The sequence below is a fragment of the Pongo abelii genome, chromosome 5, assembly GCF_028885655.2.
Source record: "Pongo abelii isolate AG06213 chromosome 5, NHGRI_mPonAbe1-v2.0_pri, whole genome shotgun sequence".
Classification (NCBI taxonomy): Eukaryota; Metazoa; Chordata; class Mammalia; order Primates; family Hominidae; genus Pongo; species Pongo abelii.
Window position 1 is genome coordinate 148,834,001 of NC_071990.2, and position 22,525 is coordinate 148,856,525.

The 22,525-nt window shown below is 35.5% G+C and overlaps 1 protein-coding gene across 3 annotated transcripts in view; it reads left to right on the forward strand.

Annotated features, from left to right (window-relative positions):
• The window catches only part of STXBP5 (syntaxin binding protein 5), a 184,983-nt gene that overhangs the window by 41,979 nt on the left and 120,479 nt on the right, over positions 1 to 22,525 (forward strand). For all 3 annotated transcript variants that reach the window (XM_024248132.3, XM_054558276.2, XM_024248133.3), the window contains exons 5-6: positions 18,089 to 18,223; positions 19,771 to 19,834. In XM_024248132.3, coding sequence (XP_024103900.2) covers positions 18,089 to 18,223; positions 19,771 to 19,834 — 199 coding nt within the window. The remainder of the gene's footprint in view (positions 1 to 18,088; positions 18,224 to 19,770; positions 19,835 to 22,525) is intronic.

Genomic DNA, 22,525 nt, shown 5'->3' on the forward strand with positions numbered 1-22,525 from the left:
AGTGATGCAGCTATAAGCCAAGGAATGCAAAGGATAGCTGCCAATACCAGCAGCTAGGGGAGAGGCATGTAACAGATTCTCCCCTAGAGCCCTCAGAGAGGGCAGCGCCCTGCTGACACCTTGATCTCAAGACTTCTAGCCTCCAGAACTGTGAGAGAATCAATTTCTGTTGTTTTAAGCTGCCCATGCTGTGGTGGTTTGTTTTGGCAGCTCTAGGAAACACATATCACCTTTGTTCCTCTTCCTTGATATTGGTGAGCCTTGTTAATATGTGCCATTAGGTTTATACATGCAAAAGAGAGGTTCTTTGCTCCCACAGAAACTGAGAATTTGATAAGTAAGATAGATAAGTTGCAGTATCAGAATATGTTCCATTTAGCTTAATACCTTGTTTTTTCCTTTAAAGAAGTTCAAATAGGAGCAAGTCATGGGTTGATAAGCAGCTACAACTGTCTTCTAGTCTTTTTTCATCACCATGAGTTAGTATGACCAGTATTCTCAATCATGTTAAGTTTTTGCGTAAGTTTATAACGATATGTGAAGCTTTTTAAGACTGAAAACTAAATTATATGTGGACTTTTTTAGGACGTAATATTATTGTCTAATATTTTTACCTCTTGATTTATATAATGCTTTATTGTTTGTAAAACCTTTTCACATAAATAATTATTTATTCTCGGGGTTAAGAAAATTTCCCTTAGTGAAATTTTATAGAATATTTTCCCCTGTAAGTACGTTAAACACCAGAAAAGCTGAATCTTGATATTAAAGTTAATATATTTCTAAAGACGTATGTTTTTTCTTTATTCTAATACTCTGATTTACAGTTTCTATATGACTTTTATTATTTGATGATAGATGCATCATTGTTTAGAGAATAACGTAAGTGTGCTTTCATTCTAAATGAAAGGGAAGGAAAATTATTGTATGAAATACATTAATAATCAAGATTTTGTAACTTAAATATCAAGGGAGAATTCATGTTCAAAGTCCTCTCATGGAAAAAAACAACTGTATGACAAATGAAGTTAATCTGTTCAGATTCCAGCACAGCGAAGGGAGATTTGGTGCTTATAATGTACTGTAAAAATGAGTTGACACCCTAGCATCAGATTTTCCCAGTATTGTAAATAAATGTATATAGAAACAAAAACTCATATATTACATTATACTCTTATTATTTTATTACACTACTGTGCTTTGCATATTTATAAAGCTTGTAATTTGCTTAGTATCCACGTAAATAGGGCATAACCTTAGACAGTTGTAAAGAGTGTTTGGCTGAGTACCAGCCCCCAAAATATCTATACAGGTCTTAATAAGATTTTGAATTAACTAATTGCACATGTTGAACAAGGAAAAAATTAATCACAGTATTGAAACAAAGACCCAGAATTATAGTTTCTCTGGTAATTGCATAATATTATCAAAATACTTTTCTTTGAAAACAGCTTAATGAAAAGTGTACAGGCATTAGAAATGAGAGTGATTTGATGGGATGAAATTAAGGACTAGAACATAGGCATGAAATGGTGCCCAATCCTGTTGGGAAGACGGGGGATCTACTACTCTGGACCTAATTGTGATCTACAAAGAGAATTGGTTGGTGATATGGAAATGATGAGTCATCTTGGAAATTCTAGGTATAGAGTATCACATATTCAAGCACAATTTTAAAATAAAAGAAAAATTCTCTTAATATTCAGAGGAAAGACAGTTATGATTTGATAAACTTGAAACTGTTAAAGGAAGGATGTTCAGGCAGTATTGGATCACCTCCCAGAATAAAATTATCCATAGTAAGGAGTCTCTTTGAATACCTCTACCCTTTTCCTTGTCAGAATTTCTCCTACAATTCTGCATCTTTTGTTTCAATATTGGGATTAATTTTGTCCTTGTTTAACATGTGCAGTTAGTTAATTTAAAATCTTTGTTACACTGATATAGATTTTTAGGGGCTGGTACTCAGCAAAACACTCTTTTACAACTTCTGACAGGAATTTCTTCTGTCAAGGAAAAGGGGAGATATATTTAAAGAGACTGTTCTACTTCCAAAAGGGCCTTACAATGTGTTAAAGGTATAAAAAGATTATATAAGAAGACATTAAAAGATTATATGGAAGGAGGAGGTATATAACCAAAGGCGAATATAAGAGTACTTAGCTCAGCTGGGTGCGGTGGCTGAAGCCTGTAATCCCAGTACTTTGGGAGGCCAAGGTGGGCAGATCACCTGGGGTCAGGAGTTCAAGACGAGCCTGGCCAACATGGCGAAACCCCGTCTCTACTAAAAATACAAAAATTAGCCAAGCGTGGAAGTGGGCATCTGTAATCCCAGCTACTCGGGAGGCTGAGGCAGGGAGAATTGCTTGAACCCAGGAAGCAGAGGTTGCAATGAGGTGAGATCACACCACTGCACTCCAACTTGTGTGGCAAAGTGAGACTCCATCTCAAAAAAAAAAAAAAACTACTTAGCTCTGCCAATGAACCAATAAACAGGATGAGCTTTTTATTAATGCATGAATAGCTTACATTAAAGTAGAGATGCAAATGTGTATTACAATATGAGTGAATGTTATTTTAGAGGTTTATATGAAAACATATGATGAAATAATTGAGTTTTTTTTTTTAAAGAAGACAAAAGTCAGTCATCAGGAAAATGCAGACTAAAATGACAACTACTCATCAGAATGGCTAAATGGTTAGATTGTGATGCAGCTGGAGCTTCTCATAACTTACTAATGTGAATTTTAAGTGTTGCAGTCATTTCGGAAGTTTCTTGGGCAGTGTTCACATCCTCCATGACCCAGCAATTTTACTCCTAAACATATACCTGTGGTAGGCAGAAGTCTAAGATGGGCCCCAAGGTATCTACCCTTTGATGTACACATACCTATTTCTTGTTAATTAATCAAACACTTATCTTGGTGAAGACATTTTGCCAGATGTATTTCAGTTCCCAAATTAGTTGACCTTAAATACGAAGATGATCCTCAGTAGGCCTAACAAGCAGGTGAGCACTTAAGAGACTGGATTTTTCCTGTCAAAAGGCTCAGAGTGTGAGAAGGATCCAGTGGACAGGAGATTCTTCCTTGCTGGCCTCGAAGATGGAGCCCCGACAGACAGCAGGGAGACAGGGATTCAGTCCTACAGCCACAGATGCTGAATTCAGCTAGCAACCTGAATGAGCTTGGGAGCAGATTCTTTCCCAGCACTTCCAGAAAGGGATGCAGGAATGCAGCATGGCTGAAATGTGGATTTTAGCTTGTAAGTCCTTGAGCAGAGAACCTATTAAGTGCCTGCACCTCTAACCTACAGAAATAATAAATGGGTATTCTTTTAAGCCATTAAATTTGTGATATCTTGTTACAAATAGGTAAAAAAAAAAAATACACCTGGTATTAGTTTGGTACCTGGAAGTGTAATACTGCTGTAACAAATATCTGAATATGTGGAAGTCACTTTGGAACTTGGCAGTGAGTAGAACCTGGAAGAATTTCGAGGAGTATGATAGAAAAGCACATACTGCCCAAAACAAGCTGTTTGTAGGACTCAGTACTTAAGTCTCTTGCTAGGGAGAGGCTGGAGAAAGTGGTTCTTTGTTGTATAGGGGGAGAACAGAATGCTTAGCAGAATTGTCACCTACACAATATGTAAGTGATTAACTTGGATATTTAGCTGAAGAGATTTCCAAGGAAAGTGTTGAGGGTGCGAGCCAATTCTTCTTGCTGCTTTATAATAAAATGCAAGAGGAGAGAGAAATTGAGTGAAGAAGTTTTAAAAGAACCAGGACTTGACAATTTGGGGAATTCCTACTGTGATGCAGCTGGCAAAAGAGAGATTGTTTCTAAAAGTGTGGCACAGAGAAAAATATGAGAGTGCAGCTGTGTAATTTTTTACTAAAAACCCCTTAAAGATCAAAAGGTCAGAGCATTCAGTCACACAGAGGGCCCTTTTTAAGAGATTAACAGTGTACCCCACAGATCTTTTCAAGAAACCAGAGCATCTAGAAAGTTTTTAAAAAAAGTATCATCCCACAGGCATTTCAGCAGGAGCCAAAATAGAGAAAGGGTTATCCGAAAAAAGATTTGTGAGTGTGACTTTTGTCTAATGGAGTAAAACCCAATAAAATTTATTTAAGACCTGCAAGTTTCTTGAGAAAATTGCATCAGTAGAAACATTGCCAGCTTGGACTGAAAAGGACAGAGAGAGTACAAAATAAAAGGAAGCTGTAGCAAGAAGCAGGCTGATAAAAGAACTCAGCTGCAAATAAGTGGTAACTTACATGAAAAAGGAACAATGATTAAGAGAGTAGAGCTTAGACCCACAGAGAATTACTCCCTGGTCTTGAATCCTAAGAAAAATCCACCATTTGCCAAAACGAATTTCAAGACTGTTACGGACTAATAAACTCCTTTTTACCTTCCACTTTCTCTCAGTTTCAATGGGAATTTCTATACAGGTAACCTTTCATATCTGTAGGTTGTGTATCCCTGGACTCAACCAACTATGGCTTGAAAATATTTGGGGAAAAATACAAAAAAAAAAAATAGTATATTTGCATTGCACTTACATTGTATTGGCATTATAAGTAATCTAGAAACGATTGAAAGTATATAGGAAGATTTGTGTAGGTTATATGTAAATATTATACCATTTTATATGAGGGACTTGAATATCTTTGATTTTGGTATTAATGGAGCTCCTGGAACCAATCCCCCATGGATACCGAGGGAGAACAGTAACCAGTAACCTATATCCGTCCCACCTCTGCATGCTGGGTGTGTTTGGGAGCAGATAATTTTTTTCTTTGGTTACTCTAGGACAGAGAAATTAATAGAAAAATTGTATCCCATTGTTGGATGTATCATGACAGTTCTGCTGTTTTATTGATATCTAATTTATTAATATCAATTTTTATATCTGTTCTTCTCCCTACTTTATTTTTAACTTCTTGTGTTTAAGATCAAAATTCATTTATTTGCGTAAGAATAAATGCTTTAGGAGAATCGCTTGAACCTGGGAGGCAGAGGTTGCAGCGAGCTGAGATCACAACATCACTGCATTCCAGCGTGGGCAACAAGAGTGAAACCTTGTCTCAAAAAAAAAAAAAAAAAAAAAGAAGGCCGAATAGAAACAGCTGCAATCTGCAGCTCCCAGCAAGATCAACACAGAAGGGAGGTGATTTCTGCATTTCCAACGGAGGTACCCAGCTCATCTCATTGGGATTGGTTAGACAGTGGGTGCAGCCCACAGAGAGTGAGCCGAAGCAGGGTGTGGCGTTGCCTCACCCGGAAGCGGAAAGGGTCGGGAAACTCCCTTCCCTAGCCACGGGAAGCCATGAGGTATGGTGCCATGAGGGATGGTGCATTTCAGCCCAGATACTACGCTTTTCCCACAGTCTTCACAACCCACAGATCAGGAGATTCCCTCTGGTGCCTACGCCACGAGGGCCCTGGGTTTCCAGCACAAAACTGGCTGGCCATTTGGGCAGATACTGAGCTAGCTGCAGGAGTTTTTTTTCATACCCCAGTGGCACCTGGAATGCCAGCGAGACAGAACCGTTCACTCCCCTGGAAAGGGGGCTGAAGCCAGGGAGCCAAGTGGTCTAGCTCAGCAGATCCCACCCCCACGGAGCCCAGCCAGACTGCCTCTCTAGATTTCTCCTCTCTGGGCAGGGCATCTCTGAAAGAAAGGCTGCAGCCCCAAACAGGGGCTTCTAGATGAAACTCGCATCTCCCTGTGACAGAGCACTTGGAGAAAGGGGTGGCTGCGGGCGCAGCTTCAGCAAACTTAAACGTTCCTGTCTGCTGGCTCTGAAGAGACCAGCAGATCTCCCAGCACAGTGCTCAAGTTCTGCTAAGGGACAAACTGCTTCCTCAAGTGGATCCCTGACCCCCATGTATCCTTACTGGGAAGACACCTCCCAGCAGGGGTCGACAGACACCTCATACAGGAGAGCTCCAGCTGGCATCTGGCGGATGCCCCTTCTGGGATGAAGCATCCCGAGAAAGGAACAGGCAGCAATCTTTGCTGTTCTTCAGCCTCTGCTGGTGATACCCAGGCAAACAGGGTCAGGAGTGGACCTCCAGCAAACTCCAGCAGACCTGCAGCCTGACTGTTAGAAGGAAAACTAACAAACAGAAAGGAATAGCATCAACATCAACAAAAAGGACATCCACACAGAAACACCATCTTAAGATTACCAACATCAAAGACCAAAGGTAGATAAATCAACAAAGGTAAGCAAAAACCAGCGCAAAAAGGCTGAAAATTCCAAAAACCAAAATGTCTCTTCTCCTCCAAAGGATCACAACTCCTTGCCAGCAAGGGAACAAAACTGGACAGAGAATGAGTTTGACGAATTGACAGAAGTAGGTTTCAGAAGGTGGGTAATAACAAACTTCTCAGAGCTAAAGGAGCATGTTCTAACCCAATGCAAGGAAGCTAAGAACCTTGAAAAAAGGTTAGAGGAATTGCTAACTAGAATAACCAGTTTAGAGAAGAACATAAATGACCTGATAGAGCTGAAAAGCACAGCTTGAGAACTTGATGAAGCATACACAAGTATCAGTAGCCAAATTGATCAAGCAGAAGAAAGGATATCAGGGATTGAAGATCAACTTAAAGCATGACAACAAGATTAGAGAAAAAAGAATGAAAAGGAACGAACAAAGCCTGTAAGAAATGTGGGACTATGTGAAAAGACCAAACCTATGTTTGATTGGTGTACCTAAAAGTGGTGGGGAGAATGGAACCAAGTGGAAGAACACTCTTCAGGATATTATCGAGAAGAACTTCCCCAACCTAGCAAGACAGGCCAACATTCAAATTCAGGAAATTCAGAGAACACCACGAAGATACTCCTCGAGAAGTGCAACCCCAAGACACATAATTGTCAGATCACCAATAACAAGTTCTGAAATTGAGGCAGTAATTAATAGCCTACCAACCAAAGAAAGCCCAGGACCAAATGGATTCACAGCCGAATTCCACCAGAGGTACAAAGAGAAGCTAGTACCTTTCCTTCTGCAACTATTCCAAACAATAGAAAAAGAGGGACTCCTCTCTAACTCATGAGGCCAGCCATCACCCTGATACCACAACCTTTCAGAGACACAACAAAAAAAGAAAATTTCAAGAGAGTATCCCTGATGAAAATTGATGCAAAAATCCTCAATAAAATACTGGCAAACCGAATCCAGTAGTACATCAAAAAGCTTATCCACCATGATCAAATTGGCTTCATCCCTGGGATGCAAGGCTGATTCAACATATGCAAATCAATAAAAGTAATCCATCACATAAACAGAACCTATGAAAAAACCACATGATTATCTCAATAGATGCAGAGAAGGCCTTCAACAAAATTCAACACCTCTTCATGCTAAAAACTCTCAATAAACTAGGTGTCGATGGAACGTATCTCAAAATAATGGCTATTTATGAGAAACCCAAAGCTAACATCATACTGAATGTGCAAAAGCTGGAAGCATTCTTTGAAAACCGGTACAAGACAAGGATGCCCTCTCTCCCCACTCCTGTCCAACATAGTATTGGAAGTTCTGGCTGAGGCAATCAGGCAAGAGAAAGAAATAAAGGATATTCAAATAGGAAGAGAGGAAGTCACACTGTCTCTGTAGACGACATGATTGTATATTTAGAAAACCCCATCGTCTCAGCCCAAAATCTCCTTAAGCTGATAAGCAACTTCAGCAAAGTTTCAGGATACAAAATCATTGTGCAAAAATCATAAGCATTCCTAGACAAATAGAGACAAACAAAGGGCCAAATCATAAATGAACTCCCATTCACCATAGCTACAAAGAGAATAAAATACCTAGGAATACAACTTACAAGGGATATGAAAGACCTCTTCAAGGAGAACTACAAACCACTCCTCAAGGAAATAAGAGAGGACACAGACAAATGGAAGACATTCCATGCTGATGGATAGGAAGAATCAATATCGTAAAAATGGCCATACTGCCCAAAGTAATTTATAGATTCAGTGCTATCCCCATCAAGCTACCATTGACTTTCTTCACAGAATTAGAAAAAAAACTTTAAATTTTATGTGGAACCAAAAAGCCCGTATAGCCAAGACAATCCTAAGCAAAAAGAACAAAGTTGGAGGCATCACGCTACCTGACTTCAAACTATTCTACAAGGCTACAGTAACCAAAATAGCATGGTACTGGTACCAAAACAGATACATAGACCAATGTAACAGAACAGAGGCCTCAGAAACAACCCACACATCTACAACCATCTGATCTTTGACAAACCTGACAAAAACAAGCAATGGGGAAAGGATTCTCTATTTAATAAATGGTGTTGGGAAAACTGGATAGCCATATGCAGAAAACTGCAACTGGACCCCTTCCTTACACCTTATGCAGAAATTAACTCAAGGTGGATTAAAGACTTTAAGACCTAAAACCATAAAAACCATAAAAGAAAACCTATTCAAAACCATTCAGGACATAGGAATGGGCAAAGACTTCGTGACTAAAACACCAAGAGCAATGGCAACAAAAGCCAAAATTGACAAATGGGATCTAATTACACTGAAGAGCTTCTGCAGAGCAAAAGAAACTGTCATCAGAGTGAACAAGCAGCCTACAGAATGCAAGAAAATTTTTGCAATCTGTCCATCTGGCAAAGGGCTAATATCCAGAATCTGCAAAGAACTTAAACAAATTTACAAGAAAAAAACAACCCCATCAAAAAGTGGGCGAACTTCTCAAATGAAGACATTTATGCAGCCACTTTATGCAGACACTTCTCAAATGAAGACATTTATGCAGCCAACAAACGTATGAAAAAAAGGTCATCATCACTGGTCGTTAGAGAAATGCAAATCAAAACCACAATGAGATATCATCTCACACCAGTTAGAATAGTGATCATTAAAAAGTCAGAAAACAACAGATGCTGGAGAGGATGTGGAGAAATAGGAATGCATTTACTTTGTTGGTGGGAGTGTAAATTAGTTCAACCATTGTGGAAGACAGTGTGGTGATTCCTCAAGGATCTACAACCAGAAATACCATTTGACCCAGCAATCCCATTACTGGGTATGTACCCAAAGGATTATAAATCATTCGACTGTAAAGACACATGCACATGTATGTTTATTGCAGCACTATTCACAATGGTAAAGACATGGAACCAACCCAAATGCCCATCAATGATAGACTGGATAAAGAAAATGTGGCACATATATACCATGGAATACCATGCAGCCATAAAAAAGGATGAGATCATGTCCTTTGCAGGGACATGGATGAAGCTGGAAACCATCATTCTCAGCAAACTAACACAGGAACAGAAAACCAAACACCACATTTTCTCACTCATAAGTGGGAGCTGAACAATGAGAACACAGAAGTGAACATCATACGCTGAGGCCTGTTGGAGGGTGGGAGGCTAGGGGAGGGATAGCATTAGGAAAAATACCTAATGTAGATGATGGTTTGATGGGTGCAGCAAACTACCATGGCATGTGTATACCTGTGTAGCAGACCTGCGCATTCTGCACACGTATCCCAGAACTTAAAGTATAATTAAAAAAGAATAAACGCTTTACAGTGATGTAATAAATATAATGAGAGAGACAGTGATAGACACAAAGGACAAAGCATAGAGATTTCAGCCTCAGAATTATAGGGTTTTCAGGGGTTTTCGTTTGTGTGTGTATGTGTGTGTGGAGAAGGCAAGAGAAAACATAACAGTGGAAGGAGAAGTAATGATCAAAGTCGTAACTGAAGAAAATTTCGTAAAACTAAAATATCTTTACATTGAAAGATGTAACTCCTGGCATAATTGTTAGGTTTAAAAACACATTTGTAAATTATATTCTGATGACATCATCATCTCTGATAGAACTCAAAAAATAAAGAACTGCCTGACACTCACATTCCCTCTCATCCTTTTAGACATTAGTAGAAAGCTATAAAGTTAAACATGTGTCTTAAAAGTGTAAGGGTAACCATTAAAAGGATTGAAAATATAAAACATTAGGACCATTAGAGGATGAAAAAAAAGAATGAAAATAAATCAGTAATGGTCAGAAAAAGACATAAAACGATGGAAATACAAGGGACAGTTAAACAAGATGAAAGGATTAACTTAATCAGTAATGAAAATCATTGTAAATGTATGAAATTTGTTTAAAATTTTGAGATTTGCAGATTGGACTTAAAAGATACTCCACAAAATATAGCTGTAAATTGCTTATAATAGATATACTTAAAGCATAATTATGCAAAGTCTGAAAGTAAATGTAAGGAAATAGGAAAAAATGTACAGATTATAAAAAAAATATATACTGTCTGTATGGTGAAAATATTAAAATTATTTTGAAAAATAAAATCAAATAGCATTAGGAAAAATAATGTAGATGAATGACTTCATAGGAAGGAATAATCAAATTTTAAATTATCACTTCTATCCAAATTAATTTATAAATTTAGCGTTTTTAGTATTTAGTAGTGTTCCAATCAAAATTTTTAAATTGTTCATGGGACTTAATAAACTGATTTTAAAATTCATATGGAAAAAAGGAACACCCAGAATAGTCAAGACAATTTTGCAAAAGAAGTAAGAGATGGTGGGACTTACTTTATTTGATATCATAAATTTTTATAAAGCTCTAGAAATTAAAATAATTTACTAATTACAAGTGGCAGGCAAATAGGCCAAAACACAGTATACAGTGTTCAGGAACGTGTATATCAAGGGAGAGACACATTTAATATATGATAAAGGTGGCTTTGCAGGCAAGAAAAGGATGCAGTAAATAAAAGACACTCTGACAATTCTTAGCTAAATGGGGAAAAGTGGCCTCTACCTCACAATTAAAATAAATTGCAAGCCAGTTAAATACTTAACTTAATCATCTACAGAAAAACTAAAATTAAAACATAGAAGAAAATGATGTAAGGAGTATCTGTAAGACCTTGGCAAGGAGTGCTTAGCAGTATATGCAAAGCACAAGCTATGTAATAAGGGAGATAACAATTTTTGTATTAAAATTTGAAAGTTTTGTGCAGTATACTTATGACAGTTAAAAGATGAACCCCACCTACCAGGTACTGATGGATAAGAACAAGAACAAGAGAGAACATAACAGTGGCTCACACCTGTGATCCCAGCACTGTAGGAGTCCAAGGCTGGAGGATCACAAGATTCAGAAAAATTTATGCATCTTCCTTTTTAAAAATTCTTTTTTCCCACTCAAAATTTCTCATCATATTTGTGTTTTTTATGAAAATGAAAATGTGGAAACGTATGTTTCAGGTTGTTAATAAAACTTACGGAGAGAGTAAATTTTGGGGGAGGGAGAGGCAAACAGTAAAATAAGACAAAAATTATTTAAGATAGTAAGTTTACATATATGTACAAATAGGGTCATGTGTTTATATGTGTATGTGTGTGGAGAGAGAAACTTTAAATAATAAAACATAAACCATAGACTGTGAGACATTTTGAATACTCCTATCCAGTAAAGTACAATAGAGGGATAATTTCATGTGAAAGTGAAAAAAGAAAGAGAATGAGATTTTTTCATTGAAAAGTGTAGTTTAACAGTACACTGATGAATACCAGTTTACTTCAGTTTATCATAGCATTTGTTATGTAAAAATGCCCTGGCATCTTACATTCCCCAAGATAATTACAAACACATCTTTAAGAAATCCCTTATACAGCAGGGAACAGTTTTTTCATGTTATTAATTATTTCTTTAGTTGAGACATACAATTTTCCTGTTTAATATTCACTGTTTCACTTGATATTAAGTTGATACTCAGTTATTTTGATAGTTATTAATATTGTTGTGCTAAGGTCTCATTTCACAAGAAATGTTAATATTGTGATTTATTTGGATATATTTCTAAAAGTTATAAATTATTTTATAAAAATTAAGATATAATTAATAAGGAATATAGTAAATCAGTACAAATATAAAACAACATTCAAAGATCTCTAAAGCTTATGTTGTGAAACAATATTATACTTCTGGGTGACATAGATATCAATATTTTTATAAAGTAGCTATGACAGTTTCTCAGAAAAGATATATGGGACTACAAATAAATCCTTGCAAGAGATTTATAAATTGCTTTTTCTTGACTGCTGTTTTTTAAAATATATTTCAAAATACATATTTTTTTTCTTTTGAGATGGAGTCTCGCTTTGTCACCCAGGCTGGAGTGCAGTGGTGCTATCTCGGCTCACTGCAGGCTCCGCCTCCTGGGTTCACGCCATTCTCCTGCCTCAGCCTCCCCAGTAGCTGGGACTACAGGTGCCCACCACCACGCCCAGCTAATTTTTTTGTATTTTTAGTAGAGACAGGGTTTCACTGTGTTAGCCAAGATGGTCTTGATCTCCTGACCTCGTGATCCGCCTGCATCAGCCTCCCAAAGTGCTGGGATTACAGGTGTGAGACACCACGCCCGTCCCAAAAAACATATTTTATAAACATTTTTTAAATACATTTTTAAAAATCTGTGTTCATTAATGCATATTTAAATTTTTATTTCATAGCAGGAGAGTACCAGGTACAATTAAGAAAATTACCAAATAATATCTGCTTCTTTCCTATTTCCTGTTTAAGTTTCTGGTCATTGCAAATACTGTGATAAATTGTGGAGAGACATGGAAGTTGTTATTGACTAAGGGAGATAAAATGGAAGATTACAACGCAGTAGAAAGCGTAATATGAATATAATGAAATTTTCTATGTGAAATTTTAAAGGGTAACTGGAAGAAAGATGCATCATCCTGTTTTGTGAATTTTAGGTAAAAGGTTACAAAAGAGCCAATATGAACAGATGTTCAGGATTACTAGGAAATTCCTAGGTGACAAAGAGCAAAGGAACTTTCCGTTATGTTCAGAGTCACAAAGTCATGAAGCAATCTCCCATATTTAAGGAACTGTAGTTAGACATTGCTGGGTGGGTAGTCAAGAGCAAATAAGGCAAGAAAGGTCTACTTCACGAAAGACTTTCTTTGTTCCTTTTTTTTTTTTTTTTTTTTTTTTTTTTTAAGGAGGGAGGGGTGGTGCAGTCATGGCTCACTGCTCAAGCAATTTCGCAGGCTCAAGCAATCCTCCTGCCTCAGCTCAAGCAATCCTCCTGCCTCAGCCTCTTGAGTAGCTGGGACTACAGGCATGAATCTCCAAACCAGGCTATACATTTCTTGTAGAGACAAGTGCTCACTATATTGCCCGGGCTCATCTTGAACTCCTAAGCTCAAGTGATCCTCCAGCCTTGGCCTCCCACAGTGCTGGAATTACAGGTGTGAGCCACTGTGCCCAGCCATGAAAAGGCCTTCTGTACAATTATAAGAAAGTTAGATTCTCAACCTTTCTTCAACTTTAAATAATTAATCTAATAACATCATCTTAAGATACATTATAAGCAGGTATTTTTTGGACTATAGACTATCGTATAAATTGCAGATTATTTCCTTGCTGTATTTCAGTGCAGGAACAGAAACCACTGCAGATATTTTACACATAAGAGGATTTAACATAAGAACCTAGCTGTTTAAAAAAAAGTTTGGAAGGGTACAGACTTACTGAGTTTTAGAACATATTGCCATAGCTTCAATGCAGGGAATAGGAAACAGGGCTGCTTTTATGATTACCACCTCTCACCACATGAAGCTCATGAGCAGACTTGGAACACTGTGTTTGGTCCCCACTGCTGCTGCTCCATAAGTGTCTTCTACTGTTCAGATCTCTGTAAACATCCTTGTCAGCAGAGATAGCAACAGAAAGATAGTCTCTGCCTCACTTCTGCCTACACATTTCAAACACATCCAATTAGTAGAAATGTAATATCATCTAGAACCTTAAAGGCTGAAAGGAGAAGTATGTTTTAGTTTTCCAGTATCTGCAGTATAGAAGGGCATATGGGAGGAAGTACAAATCCTGTAATCCCAGCACTTTGATACTGAGTACCAATAGACCAAATCCTGCACACTGTGTATCTCTACCCTTTTTTCCCAGATATAGGTACCACAAAATGTCACTAAATATGGTTTCACTAAATATGGTTTAAGAAGCATTATGGTAGAAGGGAGGAAGCTATTAGAGTCTTTCAAGTAGATAATGTGAACTTTCTTGGCTTCGAAAAGATAACTCTTGTGGCAGTTTAGAATGGATTTGACGATCAATGATAATGGTTTAAATTAGGCTCAGGCCGTAAGGATGGAGAGGGAGTACACTGGGAATATCTGATTGTTTTATTAATTACTATAATAGGTTCCCATATTTTGTATAGTTTACTTGCTCATTTAATAAAGACTTACTGAATACTCATTAGGTGTAAGATATTATGATATTTGCTGAGAATATAAATGTGATGACATTTTCTATTATGTTGGGTTAATCTAATGGTTAATTTCAACATTACTTAGGAAGCTGTACATATTCTTCTGTCAAAGAAAATTGGTAATAATAAAATCTTCCAAATTTGGTGCTTGACTACATAATATTTAACAGGCTGCTGTCACAGCTAAATATTATAGCAAATAGGATGTATGTGTTACTCCCTAGTACTTAACATTATACATATTTTAAATTCCTTAAGCAAAGACAGAACTGTCATGTTCCCGGTAACACTATTTGTGAGATATGTTTAAGTCATGTGCGGTATAGGGATTTAGAATACAAGTTGTATTTAGTGGCATAGTGAGGGGATTCAACTTCATTATCTGTGTATTTCTGTTACATTGTTTCAATCATTTTCTTTTCTCTTAGTTCAGCTTTTCCATTTTAAGGTAACTTTTCAGTCTCAATTTAATATGCTGTTCTTATAATATTCAAATAAATAACCTTATTAGTGTTTCCTAAGTTTTAGTGTTTCTCATGTGGGTTTCAACTATATATATTACTAAATGTTACTATTTTCAGTATAATTTTATGTTTTACAACATAAAATTACAACATAGACACCAGCACTACAAAACTTAACTTGGTCTCTAGATATAGTAAAAAATGTACGTAAAAATATGAGTCATTGTTATTTATTATCATTTATGATCTATATCACCATAAAATTAAAAATTAATCTTTAAGAAAAACAAGTGAAGAGTTGATTTTGATCCAAGGCAGTATTTCAGCTTCATGAAACATACCCTGTTTGCATTCCTGAAAAGTTTTGTTTGGGTCTTCTTAACTCTAGAACTATAAGAATTTGTTTTCCTATATGTTTTTATAGCTTTATTTTAGTTGGTTTATTTTATTAGTAATAGGTCAATTTTCTATTTCTGCATAGAAGAACATCCGCAAACTTAGAGGCTAAAATAACAGCCATTTTGTTGGCTCATAGTTCTGTTGGGTCAGCAACCTGGATTGGTTCAGCAGGAGTGGCCTTCCCCTGAAGTCACTTACACAACTGTAGTTATCTGGCTGCATGACTAGGTTGGATGATCTAGCTTGCCTTACTCATATGTCTGGTGGTTGGTTCTGGCTATGGGCCAGGCCAGGGTCTCCAACAGGCTAGTCTGGGCTTCATCACATGGCACTTGGGTTCTGAAAGCATTAAAAAAGAGACCAAGCCCCTCTTCCTTGCAAGTACTTTTCAAACTATGCCTGTGGCACAACTGCTAATAATTCATTGGCCCATGCAAACCACACGATCAATCCTAGAGTCAGTGTGGGAGGGGAATGTAATCTGAAATCTTCTACGTTTGAAATCTGTTTGTCTCAGAGCTGTTCAGTGCCATTTGTTTCATGACTACTTTCACTAAAAAATGTTTGATTTCTGTTGCATGTGACTCAAACATTTCCTTAAAAAAAGATTTCTTGTGGATTACTTTCTTAAAATTATTAAATAACAATACCTTTCTGTCTTGTCTGTCTCTCTCTGTGTGCAAACATGCACACGCATAACACATAGTTTTTTGTTTTTTGTTTTTGTTGAGACAGAGTCTTGCTCTGTCACCCAGGCTGGAGTGCAGTGGCTGGATCTCGGCTCACTGCAGGCTCTGCCTCCCAGGTTCGTGCCATTCTCCTGCCTCAGCCTCCTGAGTAGCTGGAACTACAGGCGCCCACCACCTCGCCTGGCTAATCTTTGTATTTTTTAGTAGAGACAGGGTTTCACCGTGTTAGCCAGGATGGTATCGATCTCCTGACATCGTGATCTGCCTGCCTCAGCCTCCCAAAGTGCTGGGATTACAGGCGTGAGCCACCGCGCCCAGCCCATAACACATAATTTTAAGTGGTCTAACACATTACTCCTTTTAAGTAGTCAATATATTTTTTAATTTATTATTATATAAAATCTTTCATATTCTTTAATTATTTTATCATTTAAACCCTCCATAAGGTAAGGATTCTAATATCACTGGCATGGTATTATTTTGTTTGGTTGCAACTGGAAGTTTAGTTTTTTCACTCTTCCTGTTCCTACATGTTCAGAGCCATGACAATTTGCCAGTTAAGAAATTCCTGAGTTCATTGTAATTTAAAAAACATTAAACTTTTCTCTCTTCTCAGTTTACTTAAATGATGACGGTAGTTATAGAGCAGAGTAATTTTTAAGTTTGGTGGTGCATTGTACAAATACACTCCCGTTATTTATATATTTTTTAAAAAATATGTGAGTCATTCTAGAGACCTTATTAAAGTGTTGGTGCCAAACTAGTTAAGTGATGTTTAAGTTTCTTGTTAATGTATTAAATACTAAATATTTTGTTCTTCTCACTTCTGGAAAACATAGTGTTACTTAAAATACCTCAGTCATGTAAGTTAGTTTTATAGTTGATTGAGGAAAAAAAAATCTTAGGATGGTAGCTAATATTGAGAAAGTGAGCCTTGTGAGTAACAAAGTACTATCAAATCATTTTGTTTATACAGTAGACATGTCTATACTTGGTTAAACTTACATAAATTCTTTAGAAAGAGAACGTGATCATATAAAACACTCAACAGAAATTACAAGTAGATGAAGCTTAAGTAATTATCTAACTGAACATTACCTCTAAGAAAGAATGAGAATGAGTTGCGTGTGTATTTATTTGATAAGTGTTTTCCTCTTGAAAATCTCTGTAATAAAATTGTGTGTTAATGGAAATATAAAATATTCTGTATGCTTTGCCGAGTGCCTAATGTTAGTATTGACAGTCTGGCAGTCATTATTATCATTTGTGTTATTTTAAGTGCTATTTATTTAAATAGTAAAGTCTATTCTGAGAGACGAAATGGGGGGTCTGTAGGAAAAAAATAAGCATTATAGATTTTCACAAGATACCTTTTTTTTTAACTAAAAATAAGTGCTATGAAAAGGACTAGAGAAAAAAACAGGACAAGATGGTATTCATTCTTTACCTTGAAATTAAATGAGCCAGTATGAAAGCTGTCTGCAGTTGTCAGAGTGATAAATTTTAGCAAATGCATGTAAATTATTGTAATTTGTTAATGAAGGCCTGCCATATCATCAGAACATAGGAAGAAATAGTTCAAATATATTTCAGAAATATTGTCTAAGGCTGAGTACAGGGGATCTCAGTCCTTCAAAAGGCCCACAAGTTAATGAGAAAGATGGACCTTGACAATCATATAAGGCAAGCCTGATAGAGATACAAAAGTATCACATCAGTTTAAATGCAAGTGGTATTTGAATTGAATCTTTGGAGAGAAGAAAAATATCGAGGAGGTGCATTTTGCCTGGGAAGAGTAGTAACCACAGGTACTGAGATGGATTAGTAATGCCTGAGAAACACAGTAGTACTCAGGGGTGATGCAGATGTTGAAATCATAGCTTATGGCCTAAAGGGTAAATTTGTGGTATGCCCAAGGTTACACAGTTAGTGGAGGACAGCTGGATTTGAAACACATTCTAACTTCAGAACTCATCTTCGATCATGCCATGCTATCTATTTGCTGTAAGGCCTTATGTTTGATGTATAGGCTGAATTAGCATAATTAAATATTAGTCACAATGAATAGATAAATCTGATGATTGTATACCAGTTTTGCTGTTCCTGAATTATATATCGTAATCAACCCTCTAATGCAATCAGTAAAATTTGCCATTTTTCAAATTTCTTTTTTGAGTATATTTTTCTCTTGCAGGGTTACATTTTGCCATCTGCCTTTCCAGAGTAAGTGGCTCTATGTGGGCACTGAACGAGGTAATATACATATTGTCAATGTGGAGTCCTTCACACTCTCAGGCTACGTCATTATGTGGAATAAAGCCATTGAACTGTGAGTTTGAACAAATATTTTGTATCTGAAAGCATCAGTTCTATGTATAATAATACCATTACATCATAGCCCATCAGTAAATCTGTATGGAATTAAATATGTGACAGATGTTCTTAATATTAAGTACAGATTTATTAGTTTTTTATGAGTATTCTTTTGACGTGGCAATTTGTAAATTTAAATTATGGATATGTATATAGAGATATATGCACATTACATATGTATATATTTACATTTGTGTACACTGTAACACTAGTTTAAGGAAACAGTCATTCCTACTAATGAAAATCACTCTAATTTTTTCTGTTCTTTTATCTTCTAATTATTTTTCTTTCAAATGATGGTCATGACCCACAAGTGAGTTGCCACCAATGTTTGGAAAACACTGATTTAAACTACTACTTGATATGTTTTAATAATCATCAAATATAATGTTTGCTAAAGTTAATATATTATCAAATTAATTTTGTTTGATTTTACTTAATTTTGATAAATTTTTACTTAATTTTTGATAAATTTGATAAATAATGATTGTTTTCATTTACTAATATTAGTAACAAAAACTAGGTTAAACTATAGGGCCCTAAGGATCTTTAGTGCTAACTCTTCACTGTGTCTTAAATTTTTTCTATCTTATCTCTTTCTACAAGTTTTTTCTTACATTTCTGGGACATAAAAATCAAAGTTTAAGGATATCGGCAAGACCCTTTTGAATGTTTCTTTTTGTTTTTAAGCAAATAGTCTTGTATTGTTGCATTCCACGATATTTACCTCTTTTTGAGATAAGGATAATTCTGTGACATATCTCTTAAGTCATGTGTTAGTATAGCTGTAATAGTGTATTAATCCTGGTTTTTCTTCCTGTAGCAAGAATGTTATTATCATATATCAGTCCTTTGGTAGTGTGGGTTTTCATGGTCTTTCTTTGAATTGATCATGACATCTAGTAGGTAGGCCTAGTGCAGGTGTCTGTATAGTTTCACAGATGGCTCTCATGAAATGGAGTGATCTGTCAAACTTGGGAGTTTCTGCATTAGGGGTATGCTTATTTTTACTCTATAGGCATCAGTTCAACCATATTCTTATTTGTAGAACTTCTTTTTCTCTGAGCAGATATAGGTGGCATTACTTTTTTTCTTAATAGAATGTTTTTCTATTTCTATTGAAACTAAATGGGATGCCTAAATTGGAGGCTAGAATTGGGTAAAATAAGATAGGTGCTGCATTATTCAAAAATAGTAATTTTGAGAATTCTACCTTGACAAAAGATTTCCTGTGCTCAAATCTTTGACTAAATTGAAGATTCTTTCCTATGCAGAAAGTGTACTTCATTGTGAATTTTGCTTATTTGTATGAGTCACCACTTCTTCCCTGATCCCTATTTTGATCCATGTTAGAACTATATGCCTATTATTTATCTCTTGCTGAAATCCTTTCTTTCCTTATAAATATAACTTATTTTCTATTTATTTTTATTGGAATGAAATATGTGGCCATATTAAAATTTTTAATTGAAGAGAAAATCTTACTAACTTTTTCTTTTTTAGGTCATCTAAATCTCACCCAGGACCTGTGGTCCATATAAGTGATAATCCAATGGACGAGGGAAAGGTAGAATTTTTTGTAAAAAATTATATATTAAATGCACAAATTTTAGTATTTTTCAATGAACATACTATTTCAGGATCACATTTATTGCAAATTGAGATTACCATTGAAGGTTGTGTATCATATACACTTAATGCTTATTATTAATTATGAAGAACAAATGAAAGAATTAGAATCATTTACAATTTTAAAGGACAAAAAAATACCTTAAAACATAAGTCAAACTTAATGCATATAATTACAGGTTATTAATTTATATTTGGCTTATTCAGACTGTTTTCCCTGATTTTCTGTTAATCCTGGTAAAAAGTTTTCTTTTGGTTTTTGGCTTCTTTTGAACACTTTGTACAATTTTTTAGCACTAATCACAGATTGCCTTATGTTATAGTTGTCCTGATATCTCATCTTCCCTAAAATTTTTTGTCATAAATAATTCTAATTAATAATGTAGAGTTTTTTAATGTTATTTAATTTTTAATACTCTGAAACCAGTTTCATATAATCAGTATCTAGCTATTGTTAATTTAGCTTATTTAAATCTTTTAAAATAATAAATATTTTTGGATGAATATTTATTTTCTATTTCAAACCAGTCTTTCAGGTAGTTCTATTTAATAATGATATTTTTCTACCTATATAATTTTATGATCTTAAGCTAAGTAAATACCAGGAAGTTTATTGCTATCAGAAATCAGTAAAGTGAAACCTCTGGATTTCGTGCAGGAGTTTAACCAGGTTTTTCATTTCCTCAATTGTGGGAGAGGTTGAGCTGATATATTGTTTAACAGTGTTCTCTTAGTTTGCCATTGGGTAAACCAAAGGATAATTAGATCGTTTGGAGTTAGGTCATAATTATAGCATTGTATGCTTTGAAAGGAACTTTACATAAAGCAAGTATAAAGTAACTTAGATCCTTACTTTATCTTCTTTTTATACAAGATACTTATTTAAAAGCCAAGCCTTTCAATGGGAGGCATGGTACGAGAATTCAAAACTTCCTTTCCACCTCTAATTGGTCATCAAGTCATTTTAATTCTTCCTGTGCCTTTTGCTTTTCTTTTTCTTTCTTTCTTTTTTTTAAATTTTTTAATTTTCCTAAAAGTCTCACTATGTTGCCCAAGCTGGTCTTGAACACCTGGGCTCAAGTGATCCTCCTGCCTTGTAATCCCAAACTGCTGGAATTATAAGCACAAGCCACTGTGCCTGGCTTAGAGTGCCATTTTAATCTTAGCGTTCTACTGTTTCAAAGCTTTCAGTGGGTCTGTAGTATCTAACAAATAAAATCGGTTTCTCTTGAAATATAGTCCTAGGTTTCCTTATTTTTCAGGATATCTTTACCTGAATGTTGTGCTGAAGCAAATAGTTATATTTTCAGTTAGGAACTGCTCTTTGATGTTTCCATACCTTTGTTTATGTGAGTCCTTCTGTTTGGAATTCTCTTTCCATCTCTCTGCTGAATTCCTACCCACACTTTAAGGCCCAGATTAAATATTTTTCGTTTGTGATTTCTTCCCTGATAATCCTGACAGAAAATGCTTTTTCTTTCTTTCACATTTATTAGTACTTTAGTTATGAAATTTTATGGTATTTATCACATAATGCTTTGTATTAGAAATGTGTGCGTATCTCAGCTCCCCTGAATTTGAAAGACTCCTTGAGCACAAAGGTAATATTTATACAGGTTCCTATTTTCCATAGCATCTAACTTATAATAAAAATACCAACTACTCAATATACAATTATACGAATTATATATATAATTCATTTCATAAATAATGAGGATGGAGTAAATAAGTTATATATATATGTCTAAAATTTAAAAAATATTAGGGTGCTAGAATAAACTATATTATCTAAACTTTGGTTTCTTTTAGACTCTTTCCTGTTTGCAAAGAACTCTTAGACATTTTGTCATTGAAAAATGATGTAAGGTGATAGGGCAAGTTCCTTCAATGCTAACCTTAGAGGTGGATACTGCCACATTAAGTGAAGGTCTTAGTCAAGGAAGGTTAGACATCAGATAGGTTAGACTTATGATAGGAATAGCTACCATTTATTTAATTCTATGTGTCAAGCACTGTGCTGGCCACTTTATATACACGATTTCATTTGATCTTTTCAACAAATTGTAAAGTAGAAATTTTCCTTACTTTACAAATTATAAAGCAGAGACTTGGTGACATTATGTGTTCCATAGATACAGAGCTAGACTTTGGCAGATCTGAGATTTGAAGACCAATTTCTTTAATTTCAACCCAGGAGTACTCTCTGTTACGCTAAGCTTTCTTTCTAGATATAGGTTGGTTATATATGTTGTAGAGAAATGTATTCATATTCCACATACACACTAATGCTTTTTCAAAGAGAAAAATTAGATGGAATTAGTCATTAGTATGTAAGCTAATTAACATCTCTATGGGTTATAAAAGATTCTGGTAGGAATAAGCATTGAAGAATTTCCAATTTTAATTAAGTACTCTATCTTTAGTTTTCTATTTTTAAATATTTATTATTCTCTTGCTTTTGTAGAGAAAGGAATTGAAAAACTAGAAGATTATGGGCCTAAAACTCTAACCTGTTGTCACATATTTCTAATATCCTTAGAATACTAGAGCTGGCTAGAGAGGTTAAAGTTTAACCCTCTTAAGTTATTAAGGTCTGGATAGATAAAATTATTTCCTTAAAGTTATATGG